At 31.3% G+C, this 17,986-nt stretch overlaps 1 protein-coding gene across 1 annotated transcript; it reads left to right on the forward strand.

Annotated features, from left to right (window-relative positions):
- The first annotated feature begins 2,773 nt into the window (after positions 1 to 2,773).
- Positions 2,774 to 15,242, forward strand: LOC145305651 (uncharacterized). The gene is made up of 5 exons (XM_080147360.1): positions 2,774 to 2,842; positions 12,833 to 12,962; positions 13,586 to 13,656; positions 14,304 to 14,387; positions 14,677 to 15,242. The coding sequence occupies exons 2-5, from the start codon at positions 12,833 to 12,835 to the stop codon at positions 14,728 to 14,730; spliced, it is 339 nt and encodes a 112-aa protein (XP_080003486.1). The 5' UTR covers positions 2,774 to 2,842; the 3' UTR covers positions 14,731 to 15,242.
- Positions 15,243 to 17,986: the final 2,744 nt, after the last annotated feature.

Raw genomic sequence — 17,986 nt, forward strand, 5'->3', positions numbered from 1 at the left:
TCTGTAGGTAGGACATAGATTTTATCAAAAACTAATTTTAAAAAAAAGACAGTTAGGATAAGTACATTGGGGGAAAGTGTCATGGGGGAAAGAAAAACAATGAATATAATAAATTATGATAATCTAATTTGTGGGAATTTAAACAGTGGAAATCGAATTAGGGAAATGTGTAGGATACCAATAAAAAAATACTCAAAAAATCTCATCTCTCTTTTCGGACAATGCAACTTTGTCGCAAATGTAGACTTTTTTCATGCACTTTCCGTACTTTTCCGTTAGCCATTTTTTTAATTTGTCGATATAGAAGTTTTCAATCAATCTAATGTAAAATACTATTTTCAGAATATGATTCTTTGCTTTCCAAGTGCGTAGTATTTTCGTGAATCTTTGACTCCGAATGTAGAAATTATAAATAAAAAAACTGCGGTGCAGACGATTTATGTATAGTTCTGATACTTTAGGATAGTCTTTAAAAAATGTATCCCATATATGAAAATATTGATGAATATCAAAACATCTCATATGGTGATTTGCTTCAATAAGACAACTTTAGCTTAGTGTGCATATTTATTACAAAGACGCCTAAAATATCTTCTTTGAATACCAATTAAATTATTTATTTTTGTAATCATACACACGTACATGACTGCACAAGAACTTAAGATATAGAGCAAAAATGTATTCGAATAAAGCAAGAACATACGTTCTCTCAATTAACATGAAGAAAATATGATGAAATTTCATATACATAAGTCCAAACTAATTGAAATTAGATACAATATCGAACGTGAAAGCGTTAAAACTCATTATAGTAGAAGAAAAATTGCATAATTTAAGCAAAACTGTAAATAAAAACAAAAAAGTTCTCCTCAAAACAACACATGTCCAAAAATATAACATAATGCGCAAATGCCGCTGATAATATTATTTTATTAAGAAGTGTGAATGCCGCGCTCAAATTTTTGTCGGGATAAGGTTTTATGGGCCGGAATAATATACGTAAACAATGTACATATATTTATGAAATATATAGTATTGGTATAAAAACAGGCAAATATGTATTTTTAATGTAGAAAATAAGAAATCAAATTGATTTATACCTACAAGTTATTCAAGAGACTCCTTTTTTGTTTTACAATAAAGTATTTCTGTGCCAATTGAGACTACGTAGGGAAACATTTACCTCAAATAAATTTTGATAAAAAAAAAATAATAAATAGGGCAATTTAATATCATTTATGTTCAAATTTTCAACTATATATGATCCAATAGGTCGGCATATGACCCTCCCTTTCTGAATGAGATGCTAAGCCAAATAAATCAGTACATATATAAGAAATTAGGAAAAATATGTAAAACACAAAGTTGAATTGTAACAATATTTTATTCCAATCTATTACATTTGTTAATATATTTCTAAGAATTGTATTATATAAAGTAGTAAGAGTTTTTTTTTGTCTGAAGCTTAATATTTGAGTTCTCCTTTTTATGGAAGGTCCTAGTATTGATTTATTTTTATTTATAGATTTAAGTCTTTTGGTTGTTTTAGGCTATTTTTCTGCCCCTTTCTTATTCCTTTGAATACAGAGCACCTAGATGCTAGGGGCGCAGCCACTAGTAAATATATAATCTACTTTAAAGTGAAATTAAAAAGAAACAGCAGTAATTAAGTCATTTTATCACTCTGTTTTGTCACGACTCTATGCAACAGTGGCGTGTGTTAGCAAGGTGTCAAATTTGAAATTGGGAAGGCAAGCCTTCCCCTTCATTTCACCCTCTACTTTCATAGTAAATTGTTCAGGTTCCCTTTTTAAAAGCAAAATTTTTATATGATCTACTTATCCGATTGATCTGATTTTCGGTATTCTGATTCCTGGGACAACAAAGTACAATATTATAAGCGAAGCAACTCTATAATCAAGTCCTAAAAATGTAAGCATGTCCTTAAACATTATCCTGCATCAAGCAATTTTTCAACAAATTTACTTACAATTTTGCTTCGACTCTTATACATTTATATTCTGATTATTCAGTTCTGACACTATACAAGTGTTAATGCCCTTTTGTCCTACCGTTTCAGAGCTTCGCTTTTATGGATGTTGTCATCCTTGTTTTTGTTTTTTTAATTTAATAACCATTCTATTGCATTACTCTTAGTAAAGTAGGTAGGCCCTTCCCCTGTCTATCATGATACTTTGTTCAGTGTTCGTATATTGGCCAACAGTTTTCTATCAACAAAGCTAAATATTACAATTACGTGATTTTTCAAAATAAATAAATAAAATGGCAAAGGATCTTGCGAACTAACAAACAAATATGGTTCTCCTTTACTATAAGGCTTCTTATATATCCTGTGATGGTTTTGGGCTACTTTTTAATAAATAAGTCTGGGTATGGTTTTAGGCTACTTTTCTGCCCTTCGTTTATAGAGCCCTTAAATGCTAGGTACGCATCCGCTAGTATAATTATAAATTAATAAAGGTAAATGTTTTTGTGCAACCTACGCACGGAAGGACTATTGTTTCAAAGTATATAAGCAATGTATTTTTTTCTGAATCTAAAATGTAGCAAGATTGTTGGAACGTCTTAGGTAGGCGCCTGGCGCTATAAGCATTACGAATAACGCTACAGCAGCAACACAACAGCCACAGCAGCAGAGCACAACTTCATATGTGAGTGTGGGGGAGGTGGGGGTAGGGGTGGGTCTGCATAATGGTTTAGGGGGAAGGGGGGGGGGGGGGTCATTGCATGGTTGTGGCGCCACTAACTAACTAGGAACTTAAAGTTGGAACTAGTCAACCATTTGCAGCTTCAGTTATTATCCACCAGTCAAGTGATAAAGGTGAGAATTATGCTAGCTTAGGAGCTTTATTTAATATTTTCATAGCCAACTAATAAAAGACATCATCACTTTAAATATCATGATTTCATTTACCTATGAGGTTTTGGTTATGATTAATACGGTACTATTACGTATTACATAAAACTAAAAAAATATTGTAATATTTTTATTATTTTTTGTGAAAAATATTAAAAATTGTGTAATTTTTTAATAAGTACGTATATTTGTTAAAGTGAGTTAAACAAACAAGAATGACAACATCAACAAAAGCAAAGCTCAAAAAGGAAATTCTATCTATATTGAAAGAAAATTTAATATTATATTGCCCGTTATATTATTGCAGCTGTCCATCAACCAGTGAATACATTTAGACATAACCTAGTAATAGAAATGCTTTGCTGTTTTTTTTTGTCTATAATGAAATATTTAGTTAAAATTTAAACTAACTAGCCACCACCGACCGCATCTGGTTTTGTTGTGCATTCAGGAGTGGTTTGGGCAGGGAGGGAGAGGACATTGAGTTGTTTATTACACAGGTCCCCAAAGTTTTATAATAACGTTTTTTATTCGTTGGCTCAACAACTTTGAGGACTATATTAAGTTTTGATTGATTGGATCATTAAGTTGATTGTTCAAACGTTTCAACCATTAATTGCAATCATTTAAAGGGGTAATTTTGTGTATCATCATTGGGGATTTACATCAATTTATCGGCCATTGTCTTATCCCTGTAGATCCCTGGGTTTGGGTTTCCCTCAGAATAAATACGCTATACTTGCGTTTCATAAATATATGTACATACATTGTACAGTTATATTCGTATATGTTTATACAAAGCTAGTTATTTTTAAAATAGCATAGTATAATAGTAAACAAGGGTATGTGTCTCGCATGTATTACTTTACTGTATCGAATAACGTATAAAAGCATATATGTTTTGTTTATTGAAGGATTTTTAAAAATCTATAAAATCAGTTTTTGTGAGTTTGAATTCTTTTTAATGTTTAATAAACAGTTTTTGATAGGTATTATTTATTTGAATCAATTTTGTTATTTAAAATGTTTCTAATATAGCCACGTATTAATCCAAAGTTAAGACGTCGCGCGAAGCTGTCGGTTACCCTCAAAATGCCTAGGAAATAAATTAAAGTGGGAGCAGTTTTTTTGCGTTATTATTTTACCTTTAGATAAGCTTAACAACTTTTGGGATTTTTGAATTTTGATTGGTTCGGTTATTAAGCTGAGTGTCCAAACGTTTCAATCACTAATTGTAATCTATAGAAGGGGTATATATCTATATTATCATTTGGGATGTGCATAAATTTTTCGACCATCATTGTCTTATCCCTCTAGATCCTTGATTCTGAGTTATATTTTTACATTTATTTTTAAAGAAAACAAAAAAGAAGTCTGTAATTATAGAATACCAAAAGTGAGACGAATACACACAGACATATAGAAGTAGTAATATCCAGGAATCTAAATGGAAAAGACAATGACCGATAACTTTATATACTTCCCCTATGATGATACACAAAATAACCCTTTTTTTAAACGTTTGGACACTGAACTGAAAATAGCAACCAATCAAAATTCAATAAAAGTCCTCAAAGTTATTGAGCCAACGAATAGAAACGTTATTGTAAAACTTTGGGGACTAGTGTAATAAAACAGCCCATTGCCCCTCTCTATCTCTGCATGGAAGTAGTAATATGATATTTTGTAATAATTCTTAAAGCCTGTAATTTAGTTGCCATGTATGTAATTTATGTTATTAACCCCCCCTGTAACATTATTTATGGTAACTTCTTATAAATAAGGGGTTCTTCTTTGGGGTTTCTTCTTATTCTAAAGACATAAATATTAAATATGGCTAAAAAAGCAGTTTTTTACATTAGTCCCCAAAATTTTATAATAATGTTTTTTTCTTCGTTAGTTTAACAACCTTGGGGACTTTTATTGAATTTGGTTGGTTCATTAAGTTGAGTGTCCAAACGTTTCAACCACTTATTGTAATCTACAGAAGGGGTATTTTGTGTATCATAATTGGGGATGTATATCAATTTATCGGCCACTGTCTTATCCCTGTAGATCCCTGGTAATACAGTCATATTTGGTAGCATATTACAACATTATGGTGCTTTGTAATATTAAGCAACAACAATACAAACCTTTTTTTTTTATATATGAGTCCATATTTATAAGGACTTGGTATTAACAAGGAAGAAAACATTCATAAGTACACAGAAAATACATTGAAATATAAGGTTAGATGTACTATTACAGGGGGATTTTTTTTAATAATTAGACACCTATTTTGAATTAGCGTATATATTGGTCATACAATACAAATGACCAATGATAGGCCAGTATACATTGTTATTGGCCAATGGTAAATTGTATACTGGCCTTTCATTGGTCATTTGTATTGTATGACGCCATTTTTTCTTGGACACTATACGCTGTTTCACCTATGTTACTCAGAAGCCACAAAAAAATTTCTCTGATCGAAATTCAATTCTAATTTGTTATAGGGTATTGGTAGCTACCGGTAGGGACATTCTTTAAAATAAATTTTAGAATTTTTTGTCTGTATCGAAAGATCTAGGTAACCGTTGAACCGATATGGACCTCCTTTTTGGTGAAGCTTTATATAGGTCTCAGGATGGTCTGAAACTATTTTGCTCTTTATAAAAAATGTATGGGTGTTGTTTTAGGCTATTTTTGTGCACTTCCATTTCCTTAAAATATAGATCCCCTAGGCGCTAGGGGCACAGCAGCTAGCCTCATTTGTAGCATACTTTTTAAATACATTTCCATCGGACTTACAGTCATACTAAGTTCAAGAGTAGTAGCACTAATAAGATTTTTATACGAATCCATATTTAGGTTTTAGCCAGGAAGGGTGGAGGAAATAGGCTGATTATCACACAAGTCCCCAAAGATTTATAATAACGTTTTCTTATTCGTTGGCTTAACATCTTTGGGGACTTCAATGAATTTTGATCCATTTCAACCACTAATTTAAATCTACAGAGACTTTGTAAATTTGTTTCTCATCATTTGATATGTACATAATTTTTCGGCCATTTCCTTATCTCTGTAGAACCCTGGTTTTAGCCATTTTGGTGCCATGACTAAAAGGTCAATAATGAAATGAAATGGGCAAGTTTATTAAAGTGGCATGGCTAATCTAAATGAGAATATAACCAGGGAGGGAGGGGACAATGGGCTGTTTATTACACTAGTCCCCAAAGTTTCATAATAAAGTTTTCTTAAACGTTCGCTTGAAAACTTTTATGACTTTTACTGAATTTTGATTGGTTGGTTTAGTAAGTTGAGTTTTCAAATGTTTCAACCACTAATTTTAATCTACAGAAGGAGTAATTTTGTGTGTCATTATTGGGGATGCACAATTTCCATCAATTTTATCGGCCATTGTCTTATCCCTTTAAATCCCTGGAATAACACATTGAATGGTTTGATATTGAAGCTGCTCTATAATAATGGTATGGTCGTACTACTTACGGTAAAAGAACATTATAAATATTTCTTTTAATTAACCAGCGACTGCGGCTTATGTATTCGAAGTAGAAGGGGATTGCCGAAAATTTGCCTAAAACAATCCTGAGACTTAAATTAAAAATAAAATACCCTTAAAACCACACTAGAACCTAAGTATAGCTACCCTAAAATGGATAATTCAATCGGTTTAGTTGTTTATCGTTCTTTTATTTTCCAGTTTTGCAGTTTGTTTTTTCTGCTTAACTTATGGACAAATTATATTGTTTTTCTTATTAACGTTAGTGTAATCTAAAACGTTTTCATTATTTTCAAATCACAAATGAAAAACCACGTCATAAATCACACTTTTACCGTTAAATGTTTTCCAATTTTTAACCAATAAAAAACCATATTTGCAAAATAATGATAAATTACCTTCTTGGTCAATTAAACATTCAAATTTACTTCTGTCTTTATTCTTTTGATATGTTACGTTTCAGGACAATGATTTTATAATACATGCAATGTTTTGATGAATATGACAAGAGTGTCAGAACAGGGATCTAAAGGGATAAGACAATAGCCGATACATTAATGTACATCTCTAATAATGATACACATAATAACCCCTTCTGTAGATTACAATTAGTAGTTAAAACGTTTGAACACTCAACTTAATGAACCATTCAATCAAAATTCACTAAAAGTCCCCAAAATTGTTGAGCTAACGAATAAGAAAGCATTATTATAAAACTTTGGGGACTAGTGTAATTAACAGCCCATTGTCCCTCCCCTCCCTGGTTTCATTGCCTTACTTACACAACTCATAAATTCTTAGTCCAGTTTTGGGCTATTTGGAGGGAAGATTTTATGGTCAAAATTAACTAATGCAATTGTATGTACGTCAAAAGAAGGCTTTCAGGGTTGACATATTTTATACAAAAACCATAAAATACTCGTTGGTTTGTTAATTTTTATTCGCAATTCATAATAACAATTATTATGACGCCACAGTAAGACATGAATTGCTTTTTTGTTGAAAATAATTATACAAGACAAAGAAATATGTAAATATTTAAAGATTAATTAGCCGTATAGCATACAATTAAAATCAAAATGATATTATGAAAATGAGAATATTATTTGTTGATAATCTTTTTTTAATTGTTTTGTTTAGTAACAAATAAATTAGTGAGTTATAGAGCAAACTTCGCCCCTAGCCTCTAGGGAATAATTGGGAGAGGTGAGGAAAATATCCTAAAACCACCCAAAGAGATTCATTTCTTCCCTGAAAAGTACAACACATTCGGTGCAGCCATTTCTGAGATCTTTGGCTTCAGACAAAAAAACACACTACTTTATATCATAGGATAAATTTATATACATTTCTCGTAGAATGCGTGACAGACCAACGTACCAAGTCATATAAAAGATACGCATTCAAGCCAATATGTCTAAAATGGATGTACAGATTTTCTGCTACTGCTCATGCTCATAGAGTTGCTACACTTTCTAAATTATGCCTTAAAGTTATAGTAATTATCATACAAAGTTTAAAAGACAATCCAACGGTGGAGTATCATTTCATATAATAGATTTTTAAAAGGTTACATTTCATATAATAAGGGAGCCCCGTAGGGTTAGACCCCCTACAGGGCTTAGTCATTAACTTAAATGTAACTGATATGAAAAAAAAATCGAATAAAATTCTATCATATGAAATAAATTGTATGCATTGACATCATATTAATTGATTTTCAACTAAAGGAACAAACTATTCAAAATTTAATAAAAGTCGCCAAATATTTTTGAGCCAACGAATAAGAACGGTATTATAAAACTTTGGGGACTATAGCAATAAACAGCCCAATGTCCCCCCCCCCTCCCTCCCTGGGTTATTACTCATTGGTTAGCGAAATCTTCACAAGATATTCAAACAACATCTTTGTGTTTGTTGCAAATGCATGGAAAAGCGGACATTTTCAATTATAGTGTCGCTATGCTTATAATAATGCAAATGAAACAATGGATTTTTAATTTTACAACTATCACATAAAATGGCCATTGTTCTATTAATAAAGTCAACATGTTTAATATAGTTATTATGAATTTTAACAAATGAACATATAATTTAAATTCTCAATTTTAAACATTTATTTCCTTTTGTTGTATAGCGAAATAAAGCTATTATTTTAGATTTTGTATTTTTAATAAAGACTAAATTTTATGTTTCATAGTATTGAAAATAAATCAATAATTATGACATTTTTTCTTTATACCATTACAGTTTAAACTAACGTCATCTTTGTATTTTAAAAAAAATACTGATACTGACGTACGGACGGACCCTGATTACAGAAAATGCTCGCCTTTTAAAAATGTTAGTGCCAACCAGTTTATATACTTCGACAGTAGTTGGAATTTAGAAAGGGATGGGGGGTATAGTTAGAGGGGAAGTTGGTAGCAATGCAGTATCTTATATGTACATGTAATATACATAACATATCTATCTAGGCACCAGAATTCTAACAAAATCACCAATATTAAAAACAGCCAAAAATGTATCTATTTTGATAAATCTAAAAAAATTCAAATGCAAGGGTATGATTCTTGAAGTAGAAAAATCTCGGCTCGAATAACACAAACATAGGATTAACAAGCCCTTTCTAATTTGCCTGAAATAAATCATGAACAACCTAACCTTTCTTATCCATGATATGATAAAAGTATACAATCCCGTTTAGATTCAAATCTAAGTTTACTGTTTGTAGAGTTGCAAATATATTATCTGATTTTTATTTGTTTTTCTGCGTCTCATTTGAAACTTGTGGTTAGTCTAAATCATGATAGTTAAACTTTAACACAATCAATAAACTCAAAAAGTTCAGAGCCTGAAAAAAATATAAACTAAGGGGAGAATGGGGGTTGCAGGTGGTCACTAGCGCTTTTTTTGCACTGTTTTAAAGGGATAAGACAATGGCCGATAAACTGTTTTACATCCCCAATTATGACACAAAAAATTACCCCTTCTGTAGATTAAAACGTTTGAACACTCAACTAATTGAACCAACCAATCAAAATTTATAAAAAGTCCCCAAGGTTGAATGAGAAAACGTTATCATAAAATTTTGGGGACTAGTCTAATAAACAGCCCATTGTTCATTCTCTTTTTTGTATGCACACCATAGGCAGCAGCAACCCGGAAATATGATAATAGGCAATATTATCTTGTCCAGTAGGACGGTTTTTAAATAAATATTATCTTGTCCAGTAGGAGGAATTTAAAAAAATATTATCTTGTCCCAATAGGATAGTTCTTAAATAAATATTATCTTGTCCAGTAGGAGGGTTTTTAAATAAATATTATCTTGTCCAGTAGGAGGAATTTCAAATAAATATTATCTTGTCAAGTAGGAGGGTTTTTAAATAAATATTATCTTGTCCCAGTAGGATAGTTCTTAAATAAATATTATCTTGTCCAGTAGGAGGGTTTTTAAATAAATATTATCTTGTCCCAGTACGATAGTTTTTAAATAAATTTTATCTTGTCCAGTAGGACAGTTTTTAAATAAATATTATCTTGTCCAGTAGGACGGTTTTTAAATAAAAATATTATCTTGTCCAGTAGGACGGTTTTTAAATAAAAATATTATCTTGTCCAGTAGGACGGTTTTTGAATAAATATTATCTTATCCAGTAGGAGGATTTTAAAAATAAATATTATCTCGTCCAGTAGGACGGTTTTTAGATAAATATTATCTTGTCCAGTAGGAGAGTTTTTAAATGAATATTATCGTATCCAGTAGGAGGGTTTTTAAAATAAATATTATCTCGTCCAGTAGGACGGTTTTTAAATAAATATTATCTTGTCCAGTAGGAGGGGTTTTAAATAAATATTATCTTGTCCAGTAGGAGGGTTTCTAAGAAATGCCAGTTTTTGATAAAATGAAATTAAGAAAAATCGTATAATTTAATTTAAATTTCCATGAGGGGTTTAGTGTTACTGATATTTTAATGATTTATTAAAATTGTTTAATTGATGTAAATACTGACAATTATGATTAAAATTAAAATATAACACCTACTTATTTTACAAAATATGGGTGTGTCATTGATTTAATTTTGATTTTACACCTTGACTTGATGATAGACACTTAGTACACCGAGAATGTACGCATTTTAACAAGTACTTGGGTTATAAACACTAAAATACTGCTCTACATATTGGTTTTAAAAACCTTAATTTTATTTAACAAACCCCTTTTAAAGGATAATTGTAAAACTCGATAGAAAAATATACTTAACAAAATCGGACCCTTAATTAAGCATTGAATTATCTTACAGCATTATTTCAAATATTAGATATTCAATTCAATGAAACTTTAAACTATATACAAACATTATTTCAAACTCACCAGGGATCTTAAGGGATAAGACAATGGACGAAAAATTTAATACATTCACAATGATGACAAACAAAATACCCAATCTGCACATTAAAATTGTCAGCTAAAAATGTTTGAACAATGCTAGTTTCAATGAACTTATCAAGTTATAATTAAAGTATCCAAAGTTTTTAATACAACAAATAAGAAATAGTGATTGTAAAACTTTGGGTACTAGTACAATTTACTGTTAAATCCCTCCCTAAAATTCACAAAATATTTTTCATTCAGTCCATTTAGAAATTTGAGAATAGGTGAACTCTACAGATTAACTAGTCTTCATCCAAACTAAGAATTACAAAATCATATCTTGTATAGGTGTAAAAATATTGGGGCAATCATGGAGTTGGGGGGGGGGGGGGGACATTGAGCTGTTTATTACACTAGTCCCCAAAGTTTTACAATAACGTTTTTTTATTCGTTGGCTTTTACAACTTTGGGTACTTTTACCGAATTTTGATTGGTTAGTTTATCAAGTTGAGTGTTCAAACGTTTCACCCACTAATTTTAATCTACAGAAGGGATAATTTTTGTTTGGGATGAACCCCAATTTATCGGCTATTGTCTTATCCCTTTAGATACCTGCAAAAATACTGCTTTAGTTAGAAACTAAAACGTTTCTGCAGTTGGATATACAAAAGGTCAAATAGTAATGATTTCTTTTTATAAATAAAACAGTTAACTCAAGAATTAAATACCACTCTTTTTATTTAGAAAAATAAGATCATTAATCACAAAAATTCAATCGAACAAAGAAATTTTTTAATCAAATTTAGATTGACACCTGAAAAGATGGTATTTAGTGTTTACAGTTAAATAATTACACTTCATTGTTCTTTTTAAAGTAGCGCAGCTACTCTTTGTCTCACAATGCCTGCAGTCAGTCAGAATATAAAGATCGGGACCGGAAGGCGACATTGGACTGTTTATTACACTAGTCCCCAAAGTTTAAAAATAACGTGTTCTTAACAGTTGGCTCAACAACTTTGGAGACTTTAATTGAATTTTGATTGGTTGGTTCAATTAGTTGAGTGTCCAAACGTTAAACCACTAATGATAATCTACTAAAGGGGTTACTTTGTGTATCATCATTGGGGATTTAAATAAATTTATCGGCCATTGTCTTTTCCCTTAAGATCCCTGATAAAGATAGACGACTGAAATTTTAACAAGATTTCTCTCATTAATATACGCTATAACTCACTTTGACCGTACATCCTTTAGCTGTAGCGTCGAATAATGATCAAGGAGATAAATTTACTCGATTAATATTTAAGATAGATGTCTGGAATTGGTAGTGAATAATCCTATGATTTTATTATTAACTTTCTTCTCTGTTGTTCATGCTATTTTAGTAAATTGTTTATTTTTTTATGAGCTTCTCTAGTTAATGATATGCTTCTCCTTGTTTCAAATGAAATACTTTTTGTTCTTTTGATCTTGTTCTTAACTATAAGGTTAATTACCGTTTCTTTAATGACTTACATTTAAAAGATTTAAAAGAACTAATGATGGTTTTTGGTAGCAAAGCTACTCTATATTTTTCCCTTAACTGTCAGTCACACCAAATTCCTCTCTATCGTTGGTATTTTCTGTCATAAAGTTTGTTTCTTGTTCATATATTCTTTTTGGTGTTTGTTTTTAAATGTTTTGAAAGATGCTATTTGATTTAAACATTATGATAAATGTTAATTTTAAAAAGGGAACAAATATCTTGCATCCAGACGAACTATATACTTTGTAAAAAGAAAAGCTTTGGTTATAAAAAAAAATTAATAAAAAGTATTAATTTGGATCATTGAAAAAAAACCCGGAGTATTGGGTTTCGTCGTATTATCAAAGTAGCTTTTCTCATATTTTTATCCCCCGCGCGGCGCTCTAACTTTACGAGGCCTATTTCCTAACCCTAGGGGCAAGCATTAACATTTACAAAACCTAACCTAAAAGATAATAATCAAATAATAACTAAAAGCTACTGTAAAAATACGACGAAACCTGCTACTTTGTTTTTGAAAAAAATTAACTTTATATTTTTATTCAGATGAAAGCTGTTATTCTACTGTGCCTTGTTGGAGCCGCCCTGGCTGCCCCCGGCGGTTATACCGGTATCGGCGGAGTCTACAAGAACATGAAGATGAGCCATGACGTCATGAGCCACGCCATGAAAGCTAGTAAGTGCCTCTAGAAGAGATAGAAAGTGTCATGTGTGACGTCATAAAAATAGTATATTATCTATTTCTTTTTTACGGGTTTCTTTTCCCACCTTTCCTCTCATCCCTCCGTGTTAGACGTATTTTTATGACGTCACACCTGACACTTTCCAGCGCATCGTACCCTTATTTTTTAAACTGCAGCTTCTCTATGACTAGGATCTTCCGTACGTTAATCTGTAACACTTTCCTACATTTTGAAGAGTACTAACTTTAGTCCTGTTGTGGTTTTAGGCTATTTTCTTGGGGGGTGGGACACCCCCAACCCCCCAAAAAACAAAAAATCCCCCCCCCCATTTTTTGTAGAAGATTTCCTTGGTCCTTTTACGTATTTCGCCAAAAAAAAAATGTTATCACCTCTTGGGGCAAAGCCCCTAGAGGCTAGGGGCGAAGCCGCTAGTATTTTATACTATATGAAATATTTACAACTTGAATATATATTTAATATTCGTTTTTTCATATTAAAAAGACTTTCACACTATATTTTTTTAAATATTCGTTTGTCGGTCTAATATGTTAGTTTCTTAAAGATGAAATAGACCTTTTTTGCTGTTAAATTTCATTCAAAATTTTTTTTTGTTCAGGCCAGATGGCTCTGAACCTGTTTGAGGACGAGTCTTTGACTATAGATGATGAGGACAGAAGAGTGAGACAGGTATATTAATATGAATTTATTAATACGGGAGGGAGGAGACATTAGGCTGTTTATTACTAGTTCCCAAAGTCTTGTAATTCTCATTCGTTGAATTTTGTTAAATTTTAATTTTGTTGGACATTCTCAACAACTAATTGTAATCTACATGTAATTTTGTGTATCGTCATTGGGGATTTTCTTCAATTTATCGGCCATTGTCTCATCCCTTGAGATCCCTGGTAAATTATAGGGAAGATTTAAAAAAAAATACATTTTGAGATTCTTTTTGCTAGAGGCGATTTCTCTTTGGAGGTTGGAGCTACCCTCCTCTTATATAAATTTCCTTAGACTTATAAAAAGCTTCTTTCGTAAGGGCAGTTTGCTAGATACACAAAAAAAGAAAGACATCCTGTTACTTCTATTTTATACAAGAACTTGCTGCTGCGTAAAATGCTATATTTTCAATCCATGTTTAAGATCAGCTGTTTATCCGATGGGGTTAGTTATATAGTTTTTTTTTCGATTTCTCTTGTGAGCTATAAAGACCTATGAGAAGAATATAAGGAGAACCATATTGGTTAAGAGGTTAGCGAGATCCTTTGTTACACACACAGAGACAGAGATTACTTCATTACTTTATTATAATGCTAACTGTACTTGTTATTAAGGTTTATGTTCCCTCTTTCTTCACCAGCCAGCCACAACCTGTTGTTGAACTGAACAGACCCAGCAGAGATGCTCAGGCTAGCCAGGTAAAAATAAATTCACCTATTCAAAGACACTTTTGGGACTCTTGGGTGAATTAGTAGAAACCTAGAGGGATGTAACCAACCCAAAAAATGTAAAAATATACCCCTTTTGCAGTCGGTAATTCACCCCCATTACACCCCCCTAGATTTTGGTTTATGGGGTGGTGTCAAAATTTTCACCCCGTTAGCAAAACACTTTGAACACTACTTATATAAAGTCTGTAATGCAGATTTGACAGATAAATTTTAAAAATCAAAAACTGTTTTTGATCAATTGTTTTTATATTTTCAGTACTACGACCTGCCCCTGTACTACCAGGAGTATGCTCCCAGACAACAGCAATAATTCCCCCATCCTGACAAAGCTCATCCCAGCTTATTTTCTTGACAAATTGTCATATCAGTTTTTACCATGCTACTAACAAAATCCTCCCCCCCCCCCTTCCTTCAAACCTTCCTCTTCCTACCTGTCTTACTCTATCTAACCACCCCTTTTTCTTTTCCTCTCCTTTTGTAAATATCCCTTCTGATTTCCCTGCTATGTCTAGCAATGGCGGCCATGTTGTTGCTTTGAATGTGGCCACAATTTTTCTTTCCAATTACTTTCTTCTCCTTTCATGAGTTCTACAACAACTTCCATTGTCTTCCCACATTTTTGCCAGAACCAATCCTGTGCTCTCAATGAATGTAATCAGCTGATTTCAATCAATCAATCAAAATAAACAGCTGTTGCTCATAGAGATAGATATGGTTGGTTCTACTATGTCCTTCTACTCCTATATTTCAAAATAAAATTGTTTGTTTGTTCGATTGTTAATTTATTTTTTATTTATTCTTCAATAAATGATTTTCATAGGAGCCAATTGTTATTCTTTTTAAAGTTCCTGAAAAGCATTTACAAGACCTAATTAAATGAATATACAAAGAAGATATGTAATCTCTTTAAGTTCGAAAATATTAAATCATATACACCTATTCGCACAAGTATGTAAAAAATATCAAACATATTAATTTCTTTACTGAAATTTGCCATTTTTGAAATAATAATTGAAGTAGATAGTATCTAACTTTTAAGATATATAGAGTATTAAGAATACATATTGGTTTTAAAAAATATTTTTCTCAGTAAATTTAAGCTGAGGATTGTATTTTATTCTAAAATTGATATATTGGGCCAGCATAGAGTCTCCCCAGAGACATTAGAAAACCAATACATGCAATTTATTGAGAGTAATATTGAAAGTATAGAACCATATTTATAAAGGGAAGAAGGTGACATTGAGCTGTTTATTACATTATTCCCCACCATTTCTGTTGGAAAAGATATGGTTGTCTTATTTTTAGTCCTAGATCTTTGGAATTTCCTTGCAGAATAGCTTCAGCTAACAAAAAGATAGGGAACAATGGGCGGTTTATTACACTAGTCCCCAAAGTTTTATAATAACGTTTTATTTTTTGTTAGATTAACAACTTTGGGAACTTTAGTGAATTTTGATTGGTTGCTTCATTCAAATGTTTTTTAACCAATAATTTGTGTATCATCATTGGGAATGCATAATTGTACAGCAATTCATTGGCCATTGTCTTATCTCTTTAGAACCCTGATCAGCTATTCTATAATAAGTATTTACGTAAGTATATAAAATCAACCAAACATGAACTGCAATTTGTAAAAATTAAATCAATAGATTGCCTAAAACATGAAAAAATAGAAAATGTTTTTTAACCTCAATAATTTATTTATTAGCTTTGCTGCGCTGCTTTTAGATAAGTATGATTGTCCTTGTTTTTAAATTAAAAAAAAAACATAAACAAAAACAGAGAACGTAATATATTTTCAAGAAGAAAAAATTGTTCAGTGCAAAAAAATACATTTTTCATGCAAATAATCAATAATATTCATTTCATATTAAATTCTTTTAATATTCCTTTTCAAGAAATATAAAAAAAAGAATATTTTTAGTAACAGAAATATCTTGAATATCAAAAGTGTTTAATAATCAACAACTTAAAAGAAAAAGACAACAAGTTTTAAATTTCAGTATATTTTGAATTCATGTCATGATATTATTTTGTTAAACTCCACTTTAAATAGTTTATAGTTAGATAGAAACAATTTTCAACCAGGGAGTAAGGGAGGGGACAATGGGCAATTAATTCAATTTAAGAGTTTTTGTAGAAAGGCCATGAAAACCAGAATAATCCCGAAAATATGGTGGAAATTGTAAAGTGATTGTTGATTAAATCTAGAAAACCATAAACTAAGAAAAAAGTTCCAAGAAAAAAAGCAATCATTTGAAAATAAGATTACCAGTATTACAGACTGACATAACCATTCTGTAATTAATTACTAGAAATATCTCCCTGGATCTCTTCAGATGACAGGGAAAGAGAAAAGAGATTTGGGGGCAAGTGATGTGAACACGGAAAAAAGGGGCAGGCAGGCGTGTAGCTGGATGGGCAAGTATATGACCCGCTTGCCTTCCTGCCCCTTTTTGTCCAGTTTATTTTCCCCACCTCCCTTCTCCATTTCCCTTTCTCGTCTACTTTTAAAAAGGAGGTAGGGATGAAGGGAGTGAAATATAGTATGGGAGGGGGGCCGTGTATTTATATTTGAACTACTCTCTGTCTGCAAAACTATATATATTCAAAACTAACATAGCGAGTAACAGCATTTCTTGTGCAAGTCCCCAAACTCAGTCAGAAACTGCTAAACTCTTGCACATTCCCTTTAAGCCAGTCCCCAAAGTCTGAGACTCCTAAAGATTGAATATTCGATCCATTGTCCCCTCCCTTACTCCCTGATTTTCAATAGCTTTTTAAAAATAAATACATAACCAATTAATTTTAAAAAGAATTACAACAATTAGCTTCATATAAAAATTTAATCAGAATTATGTCACAGAAATGATTTTTTTTTTTTTTTGTTATTTGTTATCTCTAAAGTATCTAATTTCACCATTTAATCTTAGAAATATCCAAATCTACTTTTAATTTGATGAATCTTAAGTTTGGCAAAATCCAAAATATCTTGTTTAGAAGCCAACCAGTACATAGGCAAACACCACCTACAAATTAAACAATAATTATTAATTACTTTGACCTGTAAAAATGCTATTACACAATTAAGAATGACAACATCTATGAAAAAAAAGGTCTCAGAAGGTTGGACAAACGAACATTAACACTTGTAGATTGTCAGAACTGAATAAGCAGAATATAAATGTTTAAGTCTAAACAAAATTGTGAGCTAAATTTGTTGCAAAATTGCTGAAATACAGAATACTGTTTGAGGACATACTAAATTTTTTATGACTGGATTATAGAGATGCTTTGCTTATAAAATTGTACCTTGTTGTAATAGGAATCAGTATTTTAAAAATCAAAAGAATTGACTGATAATATCATAAAAAAAGATATTTTGTCAAAAAAGTAAAAAAAAATCAGCATGTTTTAAACAGAGTTTCTAGTACGCTTCTTAAATTATACCTTATTGGTATAGAAAAATCACCATGTAAAGTTTAAATCAATAGGACAATTCTATATGTTAAAATTAACAAAAAATTTTAACTGTCCCGGACAGATGGACATTTTGAGGGCCA

This window comes from Acartia tonsa, chromosome 2, assembly GCF_053477335.1.
Source record: "Acartia tonsa isolate MP-2025a chromosome 2, ASM5347733v1, whole genome shotgun sequence".
Lineage (NCBI taxonomy): Eukaryota > Metazoa > Arthropoda > Copepoda > Calanoida > Acartiidae > Acartia > Acartia tonsa.